At 38.3% G+C, this 22,938-nt stretch overlaps 1 protein-coding gene across 6 annotated transcripts in view; it reads right to left on the reverse strand.

Annotated features, from left to right (window-relative positions):
• lpp (LIM domain containing preferred translocation partner in lipoma) overlaps positions 1 to 22,938 on the reverse strand; it is a 273,915-nt gene that overhangs the window by 99,921 nt on the left and 151,056 nt on the right. For all 6 annotated transcript variants that reach the window (XM_028443777.1, XM_028443776.1, XM_028443772.1 and 3 more), the window contains one exon: positions 22,410 to 22,532. In XM_028443777.1, the coding sequence (XP_028299578.1) occupies positions 22,410 to 22,511 (102 nt within the window). In that variant the 5' untranslated portion in view covers positions 22,512 to 22,532. The remainder of the gene's footprint in view (positions 1 to 22,409; positions 22,533 to 22,938) is intronic.

Raw genomic sequence — 22,938 nt, forward strand, 5'->3', positions numbered from 1 at the left:
TAAATGCAAACTTGTAAACTCATTTTTACAGATTTTCAGTTGATCTTTTTATCCACACATTCTTAGTGTCATATATATACAGTATATGCAGCATGTGTTTTTTCACCTAAGCTAAACTTTCTTACTCCAGCACATACATTTGGATTTGTATTGTTGATTTTCATCTGACCTAAAAAGTAGGGCATTTAAATAAAAACAATGCAATTGTGATTTCCTCAACTCAAAAAATGTAAAGAAACAAATAAAAAACAGCGTTGAGTATAAAACAAATGTGGATGCCACAATAATGTGTCATGTATCAATAACAGCACCAACACAAGGTGAACAGCATGATGAAGAGGACTGCATTCATACAATGTTAAAGTTTGGAACCAAACCGGTTCTTAGAAGAACAATAGCAATAGCACCAAACAAGCACTTGGTTCTTTTAGTGGAAAAGGGGTATCATTGTTTTATATAAGTTAGGTTCACTGATGTCTGTAAATTGCTTATATGCCTGTTTTTGTCACTTGGTTATTATGTACCATATGTGAGGATTTTCATCATTAGTTATCATCAAAAAATAAACCAGGAATTTGAAACTTCAGTCCTTGAGAGCCACAGTCCTGCATGTCTGCCTGTTCCAAGACACCTCACAGGCATGTTATCTGACTTTCCACAGAGCTAATGATGGAACATCTTTAGATTAAAATATGTTATGACAGGGTCAAAAACATCCACACTATGTAAATGTTTTGTCCTCTTTTCAAAGCTGGAAGTTCTTTCACAAACAGGATTCTGAGTGCTTTCGTGTCTCAACTTACTCAAACACAAACACAGCACATCTAGTTTTAAAAAGTTTCTCCCAACCCCAAAAGAAAAGTTAACCCTCACTCTGTGCAGTAATTCAGACCGACTTTGCAAACAACTTAAGTGTGAAATTTCACAGAGACTCTCAAGAAAGCCTTTTGACACATTAAAACAGATTAGGAGAGACTTTACAAGCCTGGAAGGGAGCAGAGCAAAACTGATAACTTTGCATTTCAAACCAGGCAGAGCTTCTTTTTTTTTAGCCTTTTTTCTTTAGTGAGCTTGTAGGGGAAAATACCAAAGAATGGGAAGTTTTTCTTCTTAGACCTTGTATGTTTTCCTCTCAACTGTCCCTGCTTGTCATTGAAACAAAGCAGCAGCTAGCCCATTTTTACAGTGAAGAGTTCAGTAATATCCTTACTGTCAGTCACTATCTACAATCAGGAAACAATGGCACATTTGACAATTTGTAGGACTTGCTATCACTACAAGTAATCACCGGCAAAGTAATTGTCTTCCTAAAATAGTACCAGATAAGGCACATTAAAGATTTGACATTGTCTAGAGTGAAACTAGTTAGACCTCTGGGTGTTTGGGCTATCTCTTTACATGAAGAAAATGGGTGCTCTACACACACTGGGACCTTCAGCTTTGTGTATCATAAAACAACACATTGACTTATTCTACTGTTCCTTTAGGTGATAGCAGTTTGAAGATCTCTACAATGTTAAAACTATCTCAAATAATCATTTCAACTTTGTTGCCATATTTTATAAATGTTATTGGCCAAAAAAACTAGAAATACTTTGATGTAGGGAGCAATATTTTTGTGAGTTAAAGACTAGGCACAGCACAAATAGAAGCTGTTGTAACTGATTCCATAAAACACCCAAACCAGCACTGAATGCACTTCTAAAAAGTATTTGGTTACAGTTCAAGACTTTTCAGTTCAAGATCTCTTGTGCGCCACAGATTTTATGCAGGAAAATGAGTCATTTCATTATTATTGTGCCCAAGTTTGCACTTCTACATATACATAAAATACAAAATATGTAAGAAACCAACAATATTCTATCAATAAGTGATAAATATCAGCCCCAACAGTATCTTCACTTTAAATTTCCAAGATCTTGTGACCAAATTCTATTTAATTAAGGGAAATACTATGGAATAATTGGAGGAAAAATGAAAGATTTTGAAAAAATTTTGAGTTTTTTCAACACTGAATATGACCGCAATTATGTGACATAGGCACCAGGAGTGTTGAGTTTCATTTACACAATGATTCATGTTTTCTCTATAATTTTAACTTTCTCCAAAGGGCCGGATTTGGCCCACGGGCCATGAGTTTGACACGTGGTCTTTTCTCACACACAAACATACATGCGCACACGCAAATCACACAAACACTGGCGCGAGCGCGTACACATAAACATGCCTACACGCGCAAACAAACACTTGTGTGGAGCAGACTAACATGCCCTGAAACATCTCTGAGCAATGCGCAGACACACTAGCATCAGGCTAGCAGAGAAGCTAACCATACGTTTGGTCTCTTCCAAACAGAACAAATGTTGTAGTATGTAGCACCTGCTGTTGAACTCTTTCATTCACAAACGTCTCAGAACTTCAGTCGAACTCTGCACCTCCACTCTGCATCCAACTTACTCTGCAGACCAAAAAACAAACAGGGTTCCTCTTTTTGACACAAGTTCTTCTGTCAAGTCCTGATCGGGAGATAACATCCGATTCCGATCGAGTCTGAAACCACGTGATCGGATCGGTACCTCCTTAGTTTACATGGAAAAAGCAATTCCGAATTGAGGTTCACATGGAAAACACGTTTATTGTCCTTTATTCAATTTCACTTTAGGTCTGGGGGTTGGGTTGTGATTTTTGGCTACAACATAGAAGACCACAGTATGGGGCGGATTCACTAAAGGTTTAGGGGTATTAAAACGTGTGCAAACATCACTCCACACGCTAATAATCTGTACAGACCCCAGGGAATCAGGAGTACGCGGCTGCTGCGCGTTGCATGGCGCCCTCAGTCCATTTAGCTCAATTCCCTCTAATGAATACCAAAAAAATGGGAGGGGGAAATGCAAATGAATTAATGCAGGGGAAGCAATACAAGTCATCAAAGCTGGACTTCATTGCACGGCCCAAAACTAGGTGGTAACTGTCAAAGCCTTTAGGGCAGTGATGACAGCAGTGATATTTGTGAGGAGATGGGGCAGGGGAGAGGAAAGACAACCGAGGGATGGCATTTTCAGACCTCAAGTTAATATATTTGGGATGAAAGAATTCACAATTTTAAGAACGTGTTAAAACCTTTCCTGTTTTGTCTCCCCATCAAGGCTGAGGGGAGACAGCAGAGATCCATGGCCAGAGGCTGCTTCTCCTCCAGGGATCACTCCCCTTACGCTTGTTGAAGATGGTACAATGGGAAAAACAGGCCGTTTTGTTGTTGTAGAGCTGCACTTTATTATCTGGCTGCTACTTGACCCGGTCGCGGTGTCGGACTCCACCCATAGGAGTGCACACACAACTCTTCTCCATGGCTCACTCTCTCACACACACGCACGCATATCAGCTGCGTGCATGCACCCACTCCGTCACTCACATCGATGCACATTTCACCACTGCGGGATAAATAAAGAATCTATCTATCTATGTATTTGCTGTACTTCATCCATTTGTTTATTAGTTTCCTCTACTAACTCCTCCAATTTTGCTGCTTCAAATTTATTTTTTCGCTTCCGAGCACTCAGCTCTCCTTCACGCTCCATGTTCAACATAACACGTACAAAACGCTAATTTAAATAGGACGGTCTCCACCACTTCTGCATGTGCACTAATCATTACTGTATTCTTAGTGAATTCCTTGCAGCAGGTGAGGAAACTGCGTCACCAAAGGATTTATGGAAGCAACTGGTTTACCACCCTTTATTTCAGATATTAGTAGTGTTGTGGTAGTCAAGACCGGTCTTGGTCTCGAGACCAAATTTTAAAGGTCTCGGTCTCGTCTCGGACTCTGAAGCATTTTGACTCGGTCTTGTCTCGAACTCGGGGTGCCCGGACTCGGGATTTTCTATCAAGACCGTTCGAGACCAGCACTAATTCCTGCTATTTTTAAACTTTTTTATAATGTGATAATAACACGGAGAAGAACAGGATAAAACAAACAGCCGCCCGGTGAAGCCTGTTCCGTTGACCGAGGTCCGTGTGTGTTTAATAAGTTTGTGTGTGTCCGTGTAAAAGTCTGCATGTTTATGCCTCTGTCCATCCACTCTTTTCATTATATCCATGTCTTTTAAGGCTCTTGGTCTTTTCTGGGTCTCGGTGCATTCTGGTCTCGGGCAAGTCTTGGTCTCGGATAGTGTGGTCTTGAACACAACACTAGATATTAGTGAATCCGCCACTATAAGTACTACTTTCACTTTTATTTTGATTGTAGTTTTGAAGCAGCAGCTCAACTAAATCATACAGTTTCACTTTGGTCAGCTGAGCAGCTTTTTGACATAGGCTCACTTTTAGTGTAGATTCCACTCATTGTTTTATAAATGAGGCCCCTAGTCAAGCCCGAAGCTAACACAGTTAAAATACTATTTTTTTCTCATACTAATGACACATTTGTAAGGTGCCATGGAAAGCCAGAACATGTCAGCATGAGAAAAAAAAGGACACAACCGCTGGTATGGGGTAGTATCACAAAAGGAGTGGGGCTGCACACCTTTCCATCCCTGCTACATCAGTCCAAATTTAATAAAAGTAAAAAAAAACAACAATCTACCATTTAATCAGTACATGCTCATCGAGATAAGATCCTTCTCTTTTAAACAGAAAAAGTGAATAGTAACAGGTACAGTATGTGTGAGAAACCTCTGTTAAATTGGGTAAACTTTTTGTAACAAATCAATATTACCTTGAAACTTATCATGTTGATTACTAACTTAATTTTTTCGACATGCAAATAAAGTCAGGCATTATTTACTGAAATGTACTATATCGGCATACATTTTTGAAACAGAAATCTGAAAATTGGATGAAGCCTGGTTCAAACTTCTTGTTTCAGTTGTGTTGACATAGAAGAGCCTAGGGGATTTACTTCCTACTTAAAGTGCAAAAAGTGCCACTGCAGATAGACTGCAAAAATAGAGACTGATAATTCATGAGATTCTAAAATTAAAACCAAATTATGTAATCATCATTATATTTTACAAACAAATATTCCTATCTGTGGTTGAATATTGTAACATCAAACTAGAACAGTCTAGACACTCCAGATGTAAGATAATAACATTCTTTTTCAGTAATTGTAGCATGTCTACATTTTCTGGAAACAATTAAAACCTCTGGAGATTGACTATGTCTCCTGCAGTTAAAAAGACAAGTTGCTTGGAACAGATGTAATAGAAATGAAAAAGTTTGCATCACCCCACCCCTTCTCGATAGCACTCATATCTTGCGACATTTTAATATTGCGATATCTTGTCAAATAATATATCATACCAGTGCTTTTCTTTTTCTTCAGCTGCCCTCCCTCTCCATGTTCCAGCTGCAGAGATGCGGTTCTGGGGTTTAGCCCAAAGTAAACCAATCTTGCCAGAGCATTGATGGCGAGTGTTAGCCCAGAAACAGCACGGACCAGCTGTGATATGTGCACAGCAATAGCACGTGAGCCTCGCCTGCGCGGGTGAAGACAACAAAGAAAACTGCTTTCTTTGTTGCTACAGCAATTCAAGATTAGTCTCATCAATAGGACTGTGCTTTGTCACGTAAAATCAGGCACATTTGAGAAGTGCAATAAAAACAGACATACATGTATCTCTGGTGTTCGGAGAGAGCAGACGTGTTTTCACTCGCTCCGATAACACAACCTTGGGAGATTAACAGCTCACAGCTACAGCTGAACAGCCTGAGAAAAGTTACGTCATGGATAGAAAGCGAAAAACCCAAATGCTGTGCCTCTCAATCCTCTCAGTGGAAGATCCTCTACCTGTTAGGGGTCATGATCACATGGGTTAGGGTCAATGATATGCCTTTCTAATCCTTCGTATGCTAGGAAGATATCAAGGTACTTCGAAAGAAGATGAACATTTCTTTTGAACTGGAGGAACGCAAACAACGTCTGGGAATGAAATCCGCAGGGAACAAGGCCGACACGAACAACGATAGAGAGGAGGAGGAATAAAAAAAGACAACACAAAAAAAAAAAATAAAATTAAAAAAAAAAAATGAAATTGTGTTTAGAACAACCTAAGAATGTTTGACCAGAGAGACAAGCTTTGATGTAAATTTTCTGTGTTCAAAACAGGGGACGGGACTTAGATAAGCAAACTGCTTCTCTCATCTCCTTTTTCGGCATTGTACAAAAAAAAAAAAAAAAGTGAATGTAACCATGTCGGAAACAAACTGAATAAATACATTAAAATAATAATAATAATAATAATAATAATAATAATAATAATAATAATAATAATAATAAATCATTAAACACATTCTGTTTTAAAGTCAATTTTAATGACATCAACTACATTTATATGTATTTTGTAGTCTACATAGTTTGAGTTTGCAGCGCACTAATTTACGTGGCAAACTTTGTGGTTTATACAGATTATTTTTAAAGTCAAGCCAGTGTAATTTGTTGATTCATTTGATAACAAAAAATACTTCATCATTTAGTGTGAATGAGTGGGTAGTGTGACGGGAGCTTTCGTTGCCTTAACTCAAGAAGAAGAGCTGATCTGCTGCATGATGGGCACGGTGTTTTGACACTTATCTGGGCCTGTGTTAAGTCCACCACAACAGATCTGATGTGCTCAGACAGGCCTATGTTGCGCATATTTGGGCTCAGATCACACAGCAGAATACTTCAAGGAATCATCATGAACAAACTGTCTCTTATTTTCCTACTAACCTTTTAGTGTGAGGATTAATGAGCTAGCAGCAGATAGCATAAAATGATGCAACAAAGGAACATTTTCTTCATCACTTCTCATAACTAAAATATACTAGGTTGGCAGGTCTTTATGTTAAAATGTTATATTTTGTCGTGCTGTAAAACAAAGGACAGAATTTGTAATATCTTTGGGCTGCTGGAACCTTAGTCTTGCTAGCAAGTGTTTTTTTGTTTTTTTTAGGGTAGCAGGAAAAGAAGAAGAATAAAGACCCTCATCAGGTGCTCTGACTTAATCCCTAGATCATTGTTTGTTTGTCCATCTTCTTTAAATGTTAAGGTGTGAATGCTTGTGTCATTTCTTTGAAAAAACAACTGAACCAAGATCTGTATCTAGGTCCAATAACTATCTGGTTCTGACACATTACCAAAGGTAATTTATCAGCATAATGTTTTAGTCTATCTAAGATCATATACCGGTACTTAGTTAACTGTGTCAAATAACAGATTATCCAAGATAAATCTGAAAAGAAAACAAATAGGAATTATATAATGATCGCAGAGCATGTACAATAGCTTTGATGAATGAGAGGCAACATCCATTGGAATTCTTTCACAACAGTCTCACTCAGTGATTCCATACTAACATTTTGCCTAACACAAATTGTGGTACTGGTTGGATTCCGGAGAACTCTCTATAGGATCATCTGCACATTAAAAGTGTTTTCAGTGCAGCAGGTATGGCAAAGGTGGGTGTAGGGAACCTGCTCCTTTATAAACTCATTGAGTGCCATCTATAGACGTGATTTAGTTTAGTAACGTGGAGTGCCATTCAAGTCTATAGACGTGAATTGTGTTTTTTGGTCACAGTGTGACGCAGCTCTCCGGTGAATATCAACGTTGTACCATGATGTAGTGACCAACTGATGACATGTAGGTGGCAGCAGAGCACCTTTGGATGAGAGATCACCCGTGATGGGCAGAGCTCAGAGGGAGAGGAAAGGAGTTTGCAAGACATAAAATGGCACTACGAGAGTTGATGCCGAAGTTCCCAGCAGTGCACAGCAGCGCTCACTCGACCAGAGCTTGTGTGAAACCCAAGTGGACTATTGAGAGTGTGGCGATGGTGAGATAAAACGATCAAAAAACGGGGCAAGCACTGACACTCGGCATGTCTGGGATGAGGAGGAAGCTGTGTGTGTGGGAACTAACAGGGGGAGAGAATTGGAGGATGGCCAAAATACAGTAAGAAATCAAATCAACTCTGACATAAATAGCAAAATAATAATAATGTTGCCATCAAAAGTAGTTTTATAGAAAGAAACCAATGTTAGGGTGTCCCTAAAGCAAAAAAAAAAATGCTTCAAAGTCACTAATAGTTTTTTTTCAGAAAATGCCATTTTTCTCAGCTATTTTTTTGTCACAAACTGGCGATTTGTGTGAAACTTGCTTCTATTCAACTGCTGATTACAGAAGAACGAAACAAGCTAAAAACCAAAATATTTTTTCTGATGAAATTAGAGACTTTGATCTTTCAGAATTTAGATTGTGATAGTACAAAATATTGTGTGGGTCTTTAAAAATTAGTCAAAATACTCTAAAACGGGTGGCACTGAGTGGGTAGCAATTTTGAAAATGAATGGCATTGAATGAGTTAATAACAGCCCAGTATTAGATTGGAGAATAATGTATTGAGGATATTGAATAGTGACTGATAGTAGCAGCTGGATAGGGGTAAGGTCAATCTAAGTTTCTCAGCTAAAATCAGAATGCACCCTGTGTTTATTTGCATATAATCATAATATAATGGTAAATGGTAAATGGACTTGATTTTATATAGCACTTTAACACCACACTGAAGCAGTCTCAAAGCGCTTTACATATCAGCTCATTCACCCAATCACTCTCACATTCACACACCAGTGGGACAGGACTGCCATGCAAGGCGCTAGTCGACCACTGGGAGCAACTTAGGGTTCAGTGTCTTGCCCAAGGACACTTCGACACATAGTCAGGTACTGGGATCGAACCCCCAACCTCTCAATCAGAAGACGACCCTCTACCACCTGAGCCACGGTGGTAACTGTAGTAACTGTATTCCCATACAGGTATATGTACAAGTACAAATAACAAAATTTGTTATTTGCTTTAACCCATCCCTGAGGCCACGGTGTAGCACCTAGAGAACAGTTAAGGGACTTGCTAAACATCCCACAGCGATGGCCCACATTAGATTCGAACCATTGACCCTCATAACAAGTCCACTTCCTTACCAGTTAGGCCACCATGGCAAAACAAGAGGGTAACTACCCATCCATACAATACTGAAGCTTTTCCCTGTTAATAGTGTAAAGAGGGCATCATGATGGCAAAATAGATGTTGGAGAAACAAGGTTAAGTCAGCAAAATGTCTGATATGCAGTATTCAATGATTAATACATGTTCCGGCATGTATGTGCACTCTGCAGACACAGGTGGCACAAATCCCTACCGATAACTTCTGTAGCTTGCATCAGGTCAGGGTAAAAATAAACATGTACAGTGAATTTGGTAAAAGCGCCACAAAAGCCATACATTAGTAAGTACGACAGGTGCATATAAATCATTTAAACCATGTTGACAAAAGCTTTCAGACCTCTGCACTAATATAATCACCATATATAACGTTACCATTTTCCAACAAAAGTATGCACTTGATTTATATTTTAATTTGGTTCAAAAGGCTGCTGAAAGGTCCAAGTTAATGACATGTTCATAATATACAGCGTTTATTTGTGGGCTACTCTGTGCACTTGTACAATAATATTTTGGGAAAATTGATTTACCAAAATCAAAGAGAAAATAAAACACCTCCTCTCATACAGATAATATGAGCATGCTTTCGACAGTAGCAGTAAATAAGATCATGTATACTGTGAAACTAATGGGGTGGACACATGTCCGACTTTATGCCAGACGTTCCGGTTTTCTAAAGGCCTGACTGCCCACCAGTGTATCGGACACTCATTTGTCTGACTTTTGAGAAAATCTCTATTTTTTTAAATACATAAATATTTTTTGTTAATGGGTGGTGAAGCATTCAAAACCAAAAAGAATGAGTCTACACACATATGAGATGAGATGATATATCCTTTATTGATCCCACAAGGGGAAATTTGAATTTCAGTTACATTCCTATCCAAAAAACATGAAAAGACAATCACATATAACCGTGAGGTGAGCGTCATGGGAGGACAGGAACGGAGAGTGGGTCGCCGCTAAGGCAGCGACCCGTATCATGTTTAGATGAAAAGTGGGAAAACAGAAGGAAAGGATGAAAAGGAGAGGGGGGGGAAAAGGCAGGTCTCAAACTGAGTTCCCTTTGTGAAGCAATTGGCTTGAAGAGACTTTGTGATGTATTTGTACTGCATTTCCAGAAGGAGAAGAAGAAAAAGAAGAAGAAGGAAGTGCAGATCGGGCCACATTTTTTCGTCCGACCCGAACCTGACAGTTAAAACATAATTTTTTTTCCTCATACAGATGATACATTTATGTTGTCTATGTTTTGTTAAAAAAAATTCAGCGTCAGATCAGCGCACGGGATTACAAGCACACACAGGCACTCAGTGCACGCAAGAGACCCAGTGGATTGGATTTAGATAATTAATGAATCAAAGCTAAGGATAATCCATGTTCTTGTGTAGAAAAAGGCTGTCCTCCTCTGCTCAATGCTCCTGCCGGCAGCGCTCACTGCTACTGCTGCTGTTGAAGGAATGGAAAGAACGCTGCGCGTAAGGACTGTATGTGACCGAACCTGACCACCAATTCTAAATATCTATTTGAACCTGATCTGTCAGGTCCTCTCGGGCTTTGGTAAAATGAGTAACATAAATAATGAGGCTAATGTGCCTGTGGAGGAATGTATTGAAACCCCACTAGAGAATGTTCCAATGGAGGGTGAAGCAGTAAAAAGCAAACGTGTAGTCAAGTTAACAGAAAAGGCACTCTGCTAAAATTAGTGATTTAGAAAAAAACAAGAAAATCACTACTGCAAAAAGCAAATAATATAAAGAACACACTTTCAGGCCTTATCTCACAACCAGGATTTAAACCTGAAGTAAAAGGTACTTTGTCTAAATATGAGGATATTATAAATGGAGCAAAAAATTTACATAATAATCTCCTGGAGTTTTTGCCAGATGTGGAAAAAGAAAGGAATGAAATATGGTTCAAAGCAAAAATGTTAAATGTCCAAAATTGTTATGATTCAGTTAATGAATATTTAAAGGACTCTTATGAAAATGACTATGAAGATAATGAAAATGTATTGGATGAAATAGACCCTGTTGACAGTGCCTGAAACATATCAATGAAATCCACAATGTCAAGCCATCATGATCCTCAATAGTGCGTGTCCAAGCAAAAGCAAAAAGGGCAGCTCTCATGGCCAGGGAAGCAAGTTTAAGAGAGAAACATAAACTGGAAAGAATGGCTATGAAGGAGAAACAAGAGAGACAAGAACATATATTGAAAGAAAAAGTGAGAGAAGAAAGAGAGAGACAAGAACGTGAATTAAGAGAAGAAAAGGAAAAACAGGAGTGGAAAATCAAGGAGGAAGAATTCAGAAAAAAAATTGAAGCAATGGATCTGGAAGTAGAAATCCAAGCTGCCAATGCAGAACTGACAGTGTTAGATTCCTACAGTGACTGTTCAGGCTCAAAAGCATTAAGAACGAGCTCAAAGGCCTCAAGATCAAGAAAAAGCAATATTTCTACTAAAAACCCAAATACTAATGCCATCATACAAACGACTCCCGATATGCAACCAGTCACTCCCATTAATACACAAGAAATAAGTCAAAACAGAAATGCTAATGCCACTATACAAACAATAACTGCCAATATGTAACCTGTCACTCCCAACAATACACAAAAAACAAGTCAAAATGGAAATACTAATGCCGTCATACAGTCAACAACTCAAGCCGAACAAAGAAATTACACTTTATTAATACCATTTCTACAAAAACAAAATGACATTTCTGATATGTTAATACAACAACAAAAGGCTACACAACTACCACCCAGAGACATTCCAATTTTTGATGGTGACCCATTTAAATATAAAATCTTCATCCAAGCTTTCAAATGTTGTGTAGAAAATAAATGTGCTTCCAAGGGGGACTGCCTGTACTATTTGGAAAGGTACACAAGATGGCGTCCAAAAGAGTTAATTCAAACCTGTTTATACATGTCTCCTGAAGAAGGATTTAATAAAGCTAAATCATTATTACATAAACATTTTGGAAATTAAATAAAGCTTGCAAATGCATACATGCAAAAAGTTCTCGACTGGCCAATCATAAAAAAGCAAAATGTAACACTAATACAAGATTACGCGTTATTTCTCTGTTGGCGCTGTAACGCTATGTGATTTGACAAATCTAAATGAATTAAGTATGTCATCAAACATGAAAATTGTCATCTCAAAACTACCACAGAAAATGAAGGAACAATATAGGTACATTGCATATGATATTTAAGAAACTCACCACCGCGAACCAAATTTTAGGGATATTGTTAACTTTGCTGAAAGGCAAGTCAAAATAATTTCCTATCCAACTTTTGGTGATCTTGAAATTCAAACTTCAGCCCATGTCAAACCTGTCAGTCAACCAGAACAGAGACACACAGAGAACACAAGAGACATAGAAGCTTTTCAGTCAATGTGCAACAGACAAGTAACTCTCCAATCAACAGTGAAAGACCCAAAGAGGCAAATACGTTCAAATGTTTATTTTGTGAACAACCTCATTCTTTAAATTATTGTCAACAGTTTTCTGAAAAACAACATCAAGACAAAATCAGTTTTCTTAAAGACAAAGGTGCTTGCTTTAAGTGTTTAAAACTAGGACATTCCTCAAATCAATGTAATAAACCAAAGACATGTGAAAAATGTAAACTAAGCCATCCCACTGCTGTACATTTTGTTACAAAAGTTGACCGATCTGTCAGTACAAACACCATTCAACCCTGTACAGCTGAAACATCACAAGTAAATGCAGTAATCCAATCAAATGTGAGCCATACTGGGGCCGGTGGAAAACTGTCAATTCTCCCTGTAACAGTGAAATCCAAAAATGGAAATAAATTAGTACAAACATGCAAACTGCCTGTTGTGTATATCAATCACACTTCAGTGTACAGTATGGAACACCTGCTAAATAAACAATATAAACATAATTTCAAAGACTGCAGTAAGAAGGACAAGGAAGAACCATCTCAGGAGGACAAACGGCTCAAAGAAAAAGGGTTCCAAAGAAAAAAAGGTTTAAAAGAAGAGGTTTCCAAAGGAAATAATTCAAATAAAAAAGATTCAGAGAAAGAAATTTCCAAAGAAAAGGATGCAAATGAAAAAGGTTCCAAGGAAGAAGTTTACAAAGGAAAAAAGATTCCAGGAAAAATGATTCAAAAGAAAAAGATTCAAAGGAAGATGGGTCAAAAGAAAAAAATTCAAAGGAAAAAGATTCAAAGCAGGATGCTTCAAAAGAAAAAGATTCAAAAGAGAACAACCCAAAGACAAATAAATTCAAAAGAGGCAAAATAATCTGTTTGTTAAATATGTAAATACAAATTGTTGAATTCTAAATATTAATGCTCTTTATGTAAACCTAAAAAAAATGGTCGGAAATTACATTTCATTGATATGTGATAGAATTATGAGGAAAAGGTTTGTGTTTGGCTCCACAACTTAATAATTGTAATGTCAGGGCCATAGACAATTAGGGGCCGGTGTCTCGGTCTGAAATCAGTTATGAGCATGCGCACTACCGGAAAATGAATTTATGCTACTTCCGCTTAGCTATTTCCTACTTCCGCCGTGCTGAGATAAAAAATTTAATTTCAAAGCTAATGTTATTTGACGAGTGCTGAATGGCTCCTTTTCTTGTACAAAAATGTACAACTGCTCAATATACGAGACAGGAGAGGTTCCAACGCTACAAAGAAATGATAGACAAGTTAATCTTCTTCATGGTGAAGGGCAAGCCATCACCAGACACTGACAAGAAGGAGCTCCATACAAAAATAAATAATTTATTTTCCAAAAAACCATGATTATAGAATACATCTATACTATAATTCAAGGGAGGTCTGTGTGTGTGTGGATGTGTGTGTGTGTGTGGAGCAAATATCTCCCCGATGCGGTGCCAGTTCGACCTGAAACTCGGTCGACGGGTTCAAAATACCCCAAGTGTGTGTATCTGTTATTTTGGAGTAATTTGGTCATTTCAAAATGTTTAATTTAATTTTATTTCACTTCTGGACGGCCCCGAAATGAAACCTATTCAACTTTTGACCTCAGGGTGTGAGGGGGCAGCTCACTTCCGGTGCGTGCATGAGCTCCCGTGGACTTTTCTTTTCTCTTTTGAGGAAAAATACTTTTTTACTGTTATTCATTTGGTGATGACATTTCGACATTTCGCTTTTTTTCATGTTAGTTTGACCGTTCGCTATTTAGACCGGACGGACCTCACCCGGAAGTTGTATAACGGACCACCATTTAGTCCGGTTACAGTCTGTGTCACGACACACGTCCGTAGCGTGGTAGTGCGCTCATGTGGACTTCTCTTTTGAGGAAATATACTTTTTACTGGTTCTTATTTGGTGATGACATTTCAAAACGTTTATTTTCATGTTAGTTTGAGCGTTCGCTATTTAGACCGGACAGACCTCACCTGGAAGTTATTGATGGCAATGGCTGCTGTGTTGAAAGCTGCACATTTTTTCACGGCGCGTGTGTGTGAGAACCAACGGACGAGTTTACAGTCTCAGGTAGAGTCTCACACACACACACATCGATCAGGTGGGCTTCACTATCGATCACCGTCTACGTGACATGCGTGCAGGTATGTGAGTGTTGAGTGAATAACGGACCACCATTTAGTCCGATTACAGTCTGTGTCACGACACCCGTTCATAGGGTGGTATTGACTGTAGTGTTACACTCTGAGTCAGATCTAAGTGTTTACATGTTACATAGTGAAGGTCATCTGATTACTGCAGCTTCTCTCACGACACACCTGCCACTACATCTAACTACTGACGATAGAGAAGTTTATTGAAAGTTAGGCAGGTACACGTGGATGACTGGTGCGCATGAATTTAGAATGGTTCCTTCCCTCCGCCCCCAAAACACACACCAAACAACAAAAATATGAAAATGACTCAAAATACACACATCTAAATATTTAAACAAAAAATACACATAAGACAACAGAAATGCAAAAAACTACACTAAAAAAGATACAAAATGACTACAGAATCACACTACAAATGCAACAAAAAACAATAATTATACAAAAAAATGCACAAATGATGTAAAACAAAAAAAACTCAACAATATTTATACAGGAAGTACACAAAACAACAGAAATGCACAAACATATACAAAAGGCTCCAAAAACACATGAAATGACTCCAAAAAACATATATTACATAAAAATACACCAAACAACAAAAATGACTCAATATACACAAAACTACATATTTATACAAAAAATACACTAAAATGACAACAGAAATGCACAAAACTACATCAAAAAAACAAAAAAAAAACACAAAATGACTCCAGAATAACACTACAATGGCAACAACAAACAAGAATCAAAACAAAAAATATAAAAATGAGTAAAAAAAAACAACACATTCATCATACGCATGTCTCATAGAATTAAACCAGGGAAATTGTACACGTTATTTTACTTTGCACCTGCAAATGTACCCCCATCAGGTACGCTGCAGCTACGGCCAAGGACAAGGCCAGACTGCAGCGTATCATCCACTCTGCAGAGAAGGTCATCGGTTGCAATCTGCCCTCCCTCCAGGACCTGTACGCCTCCAGGATTTTGAGGCGTGCAGGAAAGATTGTGGCCGACCCCTCCCACCCCGGTCATAAACTGTTTCAAACTCTCCCTTCTGGAAGGAGGTTTCGGTCCATCAGGACCAGAACCTCCAGACACAAAAACAGCTTCTTTCCCTCTGCCACCATCCACATGAACACACCCCAAGTCACCCACTGAACCCCCCCCCCCCCCCCCCCACCCACCCCCATGATGACATTATCTGCTGCACTGTATATATATATATATATATATACATATATTTATATTTATCCTATTTATTCTCTATCTATCCTTTATTTATCCCTCATCCTTTATATTTATCATTATTATTATTATTATTGTTGCTGGGTTGTTCTTCGTTTTTTTATTTTTTTTTGTTTGTTTTGTGCACCAACTCCCAAGACAAATTCCTTGTACTGTCCTTAAAACTGTACATGGCCATTAAAAACATTTCTGATTCTGATTCTTAATAATGCTACAGAGTATGTTATTATTATGCCCGTAATTGACAACTCTCCTTAAGCGCCAACTATATGAATGCATACTTCCGACGGGCACTGTACTAGTTGCAGTAAAAAACAGTTAACCTAATGTAACTTCATTTTTTAAAATTAGTATAACCCGGTACGGGTACATCTGAGTACGTAGCAGTCACGTACTAAGATTTTAGGAAAAACTTAGCACGATGTGAACGTGAACTCTGCATTTGATAAATTATTTCTAGAGTAATTTTAATGCTCATGTGAAATCATCCTGGTAAAACCCTAAAATTACTTGAACACAAATTGCACATGCCTGTCTAGCGTAAATCATCTTGAACATTTAAATATCTTAGCATAAAACAATTTTTTTGGACTGTAAGATTTAAAATTACTGATGACGATATGTCTCCATTGTGACTTTAAATTCCACAACAGGATGAAAAAGTCTTTGTCTAACAAACTGTCTCACTTACCATAATAATGTCAACTTCAACATTGACCAGGACCCAGAGTGGGTGCAAGCCACCTCCCTCCTCCTAAAGCTGCTTCTCCACATAGAGCCCAATTTAAGGTTCTGCTTAAAATCCCCCGCCGTAGACACACGTAGGCTCAGACCCCCTCCCCCGTAACCTTACGTGCGCCTCCAAAAAATCCTGACTACCCGTCAAATCAACGCCTTGACGGGTAGTCACCTAGCGCTGTGATTGGTCCGCTCCAAACCTCAGCCCTCACCCCCATGTTTCAACTTTTAGCGTAGCGATACAAGAGTTGTTTCTACAGTGGACTGAGTCAAAGGGAAAACCGAGACGGACTAAAAGTGCCCGAGTTTTATTATTTCCTTTCATGGTTGCAGCAAAACGAAGTCAATCACAAACAAAAGGTATGTGTTATCTGTGTGTGTGTGTGCGTGTGTGTGTCATTAACAGTAAACAATGACCAACATGCTGTGGAGTCTGACAGAGGAGCAGACATGACGTTATGTTTAAAGCAATCTTTACATTGCTGTCCCGCTCCAACTCCCAGCTTCCCGGGGCCGTAGACCCGGTTACCTCGCTGCTCTCTATCCACTCTACGGTGGGGTCGGGGACTCCTCACCCCCGGCGTGACTGTTTATCGAAGCAGTCAATGGTTGTTTTAATGTTTGTGTCCAACAAAACACTAGTTTGGTACAGTAGGTAAGTAATAATCCAAAAATAAATTACATTTTAAGATGCTTAAAAGACATAAAACGTAATTTTCTGTGACCGGAAGATAAACAAGGGCTTCTTAATGCTCATTTATAACAACAACACTGCCACAACCCCCTAGCAGCAGGGCGGCAATTGCATTGCGAGGCGTTCCCTCCACACAGAAGTAAAAGGACCAACCTCCGAGTCACGTTGACGGCATGCCCCCGGCGTAGGTCCTGACGCAGAACCTTAAACCAGGTTTACCTAACAGAACACCAGTGCTTGGCCTTTGGAATGTAGAAATCTGACACCTAGAGACATCTCCATCTCCTTCAAATTTAAGATTAAACTAAATATGCCATTAATATTCTTTTTTATCTAATAAAGAGTTCCTTCTTTGTTCTTGTGTGTGATGAATTTTGTCTGTAAGTATTCATTTTAACTTGATCCTGAATTAAAAAACATCATGTAACCGTGGCGATTGTGAGTGAACTCTTAGGCCTGGTTCACACAACATTCTGCTTCTTTTTCTGTTTTTATTTCCAAAAAGTTCCACATTCAAACGGCACAGTTTTCAAAATGATTTCTGTTTTCATGAGACAGCGGGCAACATCAAAAGCTTTGTAGTATAGATGCAGGACCAATAAATGATGGGAGTGATTTTGCAAGGAACCAAAATAAGCACATGCACTCATACTTCCTGTAAACAACAAGCAGGAGTGCAGCTTTAATCAGGTCTACAAAATTAGATCCACCCCGACAGAATATGGGCCGAACCCGAATTAAGCTGCTCTCTCTTTAAGCGTGAACCCATTACAGCCAGACACTATTCACATCCATGCACACACATGCATAGAAGGATCTGAGTCGAGTTTGTTTAATAACTCAGGTATATTTACTAGTCACTCATTCGGCATGCAACCATAAACATGACAATTGGCTTTATGTGTTGCTACACGCTACGTACCAGTTTACTTCTGCCATATGCATGTGGTTACACTGCCCTAACACATACAACTCAGAGACCTGCTCTCTACATGTGCATATGTGACAGCACAAAGCTCCAGAATGAGTCGTTTATGCATTTTTTAACATCATTTATTCATGTGCCAGAGGACTGCTTTCCATTCACCTCCTCAGCATCCATGTGTGCATCTTTCTCGCACCAACCGAAACACATCACCTGACCGTTCATTTACCGTGCAGCATTCGAGCACCACCAGAGCTTGTGTTAAAAAGATAGAAATTAAGCCCAACTGCGACAGTGCTGCAATGTAATTGTAGTCAGCATCCGGTGCAGGATGAAATACATCTTTGCTGATCCAAATGATCGTAAACTAAATGAACACTTTATTGGACAAGTACAGTTAAATTCCAAAGAGTGAGGCACATGAACAGTACATTGAGGCTTCCCATCCGCGCATGCGTTCGAAACATACTCACGCACGGACATTGACTGCAGCCACAGTGCGTGTGCCTGTGACACAGAAAGAACTAGTTCCCTGTTTACACTGAAATGATAAGGGAGGTGTTTTCAAAAACTTCTACTCTGGAGCCCATTTCCAAAATGTACCATTTTCAGGCACCAAACCACTGTTGCCCTGTAAACAGACAGCCAAAATGCAAAAAACTTTTGCATTTATACTTGAAGACATTGTATAAATGGGGACTTGGACTCAAATGATGCTAGTTAAACTGTTTGATATTGTACAACATTTATTCATTATACACAATAAACCCTGCGTACATCTGACTTGCAACTCCTTGTCCTTGACTCTGTCTCCTTTCACCAAAACCACAATAACAGATTAGCATTTGGTAAATCTTCAATCATGAGTCCTCTGTTTTCAGTGACTTCATAAATGAATCCTTTTATATTTTAATATAATAGTAAGTAGCTTTACATACAGTACATAAAAACCAAAAACATCAATAGATGCAAAGAATCCCATACTCTCATTTGTGACTGAATGAACAACTCTATCAATAATTTACCATCTGTACTCAATGTTCAGTACCTATGAATGCATCAGTAAGAATCACCATGCTGACATACAGTATAAACTATCACAGAAAATAACCCTAAGAATAAACCCTCAGACAACCTTTAGGTTCTTCTTTTTGCTTTATAGTAGCCACAATACCTTTGGATGTGTCCCCTGAAGAAAGAGCACTCTTTTAGGTCTTATATTAATGCTCGATGATATAACAAGAGATATCTACTTTGTGTTATAAGCTCCAATAAGCCCTCCTGCTTCAAACACAATTGGTTCTGAGTTTTTTTTATTTTTTTATCTGCTTGTCCTACATTTATTGTATGTCAAACTATTTAGTGAACTGCCAAAGGCTTTGACTTTTTGAGGTTGCTCTTAATCTCGTTTAATATCAACTAATGATGTGGGACGACTGGTTGTCATTAACTTCTTTATTGAAGAAGCAACATTTGGGTCTGTTTTCTTCAAAAGGCCTAATTTGTAAGACTATATTAAAACTAAATTGTGTATGTGTACAATTTCCTAAAAAGGATTTTATAAAGACTGGGACAGGATGACATCATTTAAGTGGGTAACACGTCGGGTCACTGTAAGAAGGCCAACTCAATAATACATGTATCTGTGTAGAGTAGGCATGTTGTCTTTGTGCTTGCATCGTTATTTTTCTGGCACTTAGGTTTCAACCCTCAGTCAAAAACATGTATGTTTGGTTATGTGGAGTTGCTAAAGATTCTGTAGTAGTAGTTTCTTTACGTGTTGGCCCCTTGACAAACATAACCTTTCGAGGGTGCACCCGGCTGGTGCTTTATTATTGATCGTCTTTATTCATGCTTGAACAACAAACGAGCCTCTAGTCACTAGGTGGCAGAAGTGCTAACACCAGGGTTGGGGTCAAGTATAATTGTAATCACGTAATTGATAATTAATTGGAATTGTACTTGAAAAAAATTCTTGCTGTCGTAATTGTAATTGAATTATAAATTAGTTTAGATAATTTACTTTGTAAACGTAATTGGCATGAAAATTAAAAAAAAACTCTATGGCTTACATATATCCCAGAGCACTCACTGCTCTAGGCCAGCCTTGTCTACAAAATACGTGAGGGACCAACCAGGCCAAGAGGACTGTTTTTTGTCAGTGGCTATCCGTACGGTTGCCATATCAATATACCAACATTCTATCCGTACGCACTGCCCCTATTTGGCCAGTTTAGGTCATGTGATAGGTCAGTCATTGGTCAGTTTAGGTCCCGTGACTAAGACTAAACCTTACCCTAAACCTGATCCTAACCCTAAAAATTGTTGCGATATTGGGTTATAACCTAACCCTAAACCTAATCCTGACCCTAACCCTAATGCTGCGTTCACACTGAATTGGTCTTCTGCGGCACCGGACGCCAACACACAGGAAAGATTTCGCATCTGGGACACATCTATCCACTGACTTTGTATATAATCTGGACGCACAAATATTTTGTGACGCATTCAGTGTGAACGCAGCATAAGACGCTACGTACGTGCGCTTCAGTAACCATACCAATAGCACTGGGGGTTGTCCGTACGGCAACCGTACAAATATATACTTTCTTTTTTTTAATATCATGGATTGGCTGTTATGAGCTAGGTAATGGTTAAGACATTTAGTAACTGAAAGCGTAATTGTATTTGACTTTCAGGTGGAAAAAAACAGTTGTAATGTAATTGTAATAAAAAAAAATGCTTGTCAACGTAATTGTAATTGAACTTGGATAAATGAAGACATAATTGTAAATGAAAAATGTAATTGACCCCAACCCTGGCTAACACCAATAAAAGGTTGCCTTTTTAACCCAGTAGAAGTACAAAGGAACACCAGTGTACAGCGCTGATGGAGGAGAAAAGGGCCTTAAGTACAAAATGTGTAGTGTGCTGGGTAAAAATCACCTGCTTCCACTACAAGGCACTTACTTTTATTTATTTTATATGACTCAGTCATCCATCCATCCATCCATTTTCCAACTCACTTGCTCTTTTAAGACATCTCAAACAAAATCCCAAATAGGACTCTGCCGCTTTGTCCCAACTTTTGTCGTAACCATTACACCAGCTGGCACGGGCAGAATGTCAAAACGTGACATCACAGACTATGAGGTTCTGTACAGTTGTAGAAACCCGCAGAGTCCGAGTAATAATAGATCAACCTCATGAGCTTATAAATTAAAATATAAATATTTTCAAAGACAAAAATTTTTTTGTTTTTTTTTTACTAATTCCAGTAAGTTTATTTTGTCTTCTTTTGCAAAATATATGTTTAGGTTTTGTTTATTCAGACAAGGTTTTTCAGGAAATGTTATCTCCTTACATGTTTTGACTGTCAACTGCCAGTCTTCCTCAGAGGTGATATGCCTTAATGTATCCCTACGAGTTCTCTCAAAAGGAAAGACATTAGAAGGCATGAAAGCCATCAGAAAATTGTGTGTATGGGTGTGACCTACTAATTTACCTTAACCTAATAGTGAAAATAAAACAAGGTAATTATTGAGTTGTTGAAAATTGTGCTATAATACTATAATAAAATGTTCCTCATTTGAGGAACATTTTTAGAAAACAGCAAACAATCTCAGGCTTAATGATGACAAACATGATGTAACCACAGAGAGCAGCTGTGCTGACTGAAAACATCCTCAACATGATTGTCATTGACATGAGGCCTGTGTTGAAGATGAAGCTTCACTACAATGATCCTCATCTTTAATCCAGGTCACATTCTTCTCTCAAGGACACATCTTACAAACCTCATGGACAGAAAATATGAAGAAACTCAAGAAAGTGAAGACTGAAATTAACACAAACAGCAAACTGTTTCTAACTGCTGATATATGGCCAAGTGTAGCCAATGAAGACTACCTTGGAGTTACCCGCCACTACATTAATAATAGGATGAATAAAGAGGCTGAAATTAAAAAAAATTGGTGTTTCTTTTTTAGTATAATCGATTAATTATTTGAGTGATTAACCAATTATTAAAATAATCATTTGTTGCAGTTCTAGAACATGTTTGCCAATACGGGTATTACTAATTAGACTGGCACATTTACAAGGGACTGCTTCAATGCAGTTAGTATTTATCTTCTTTCAAATACATCTGAATATAACATAATAACTACATACAGCCCAAAGTAACACTGTGAAGATTTGTAAAGTTGTCTTGTACCTGTGCGCTCCGGGGCTTGTATGGCGAGCTGCTCTCCAGGTCTGCCAGGATGCTGGTGAGGGAGTCAATCTCAGCATCCAGGCTGGAGCGCCTCTCCTCCATGGTTTTCTCTGGTCCATGTATCTGTTGGGAATCATCCAACACAGCAAAAATTTGTGTTTATTATTTCCATCACTGAATGCTAACATAATGTGCAATATTAATAAATAATATCATGATTGCATTGTTCACAAAGCACAAACTTAAATTTACATAGGCTATATTCATGGTTTTCTTGTAAAGTTTTTGAAACAAATGTGTTTTTGTGTATTAAAATAAAAGACAGCACTTAGTACCAGACATGCAAACACCAAAGGCATGAAAAAGGTGACAAAAACAACATAGTAGGGGGGTGTGGGGGATCCTGCCCCAGATACATATATATATATATATATATATATATATATATATATATATATATATATATATATATATATATGTGTGTGTTCCAACAACGCACAATATATAATAAAATATAAAATATGTTTAA

This window comes from Gouania willdenowi, chromosome 4 (genome assembly GCF_900634775.1).
Source record: "Gouania willdenowi chromosome 4, fGouWil2.1, whole genome shotgun sequence".
In the NCBI taxonomy this organism is placed as follows: domain Eukaryota; kingdom Metazoa; phylum Chordata; class Actinopteri; order Blenniiformes; family Gobiesocidae; genus Gouania; species Gouania willdenowi.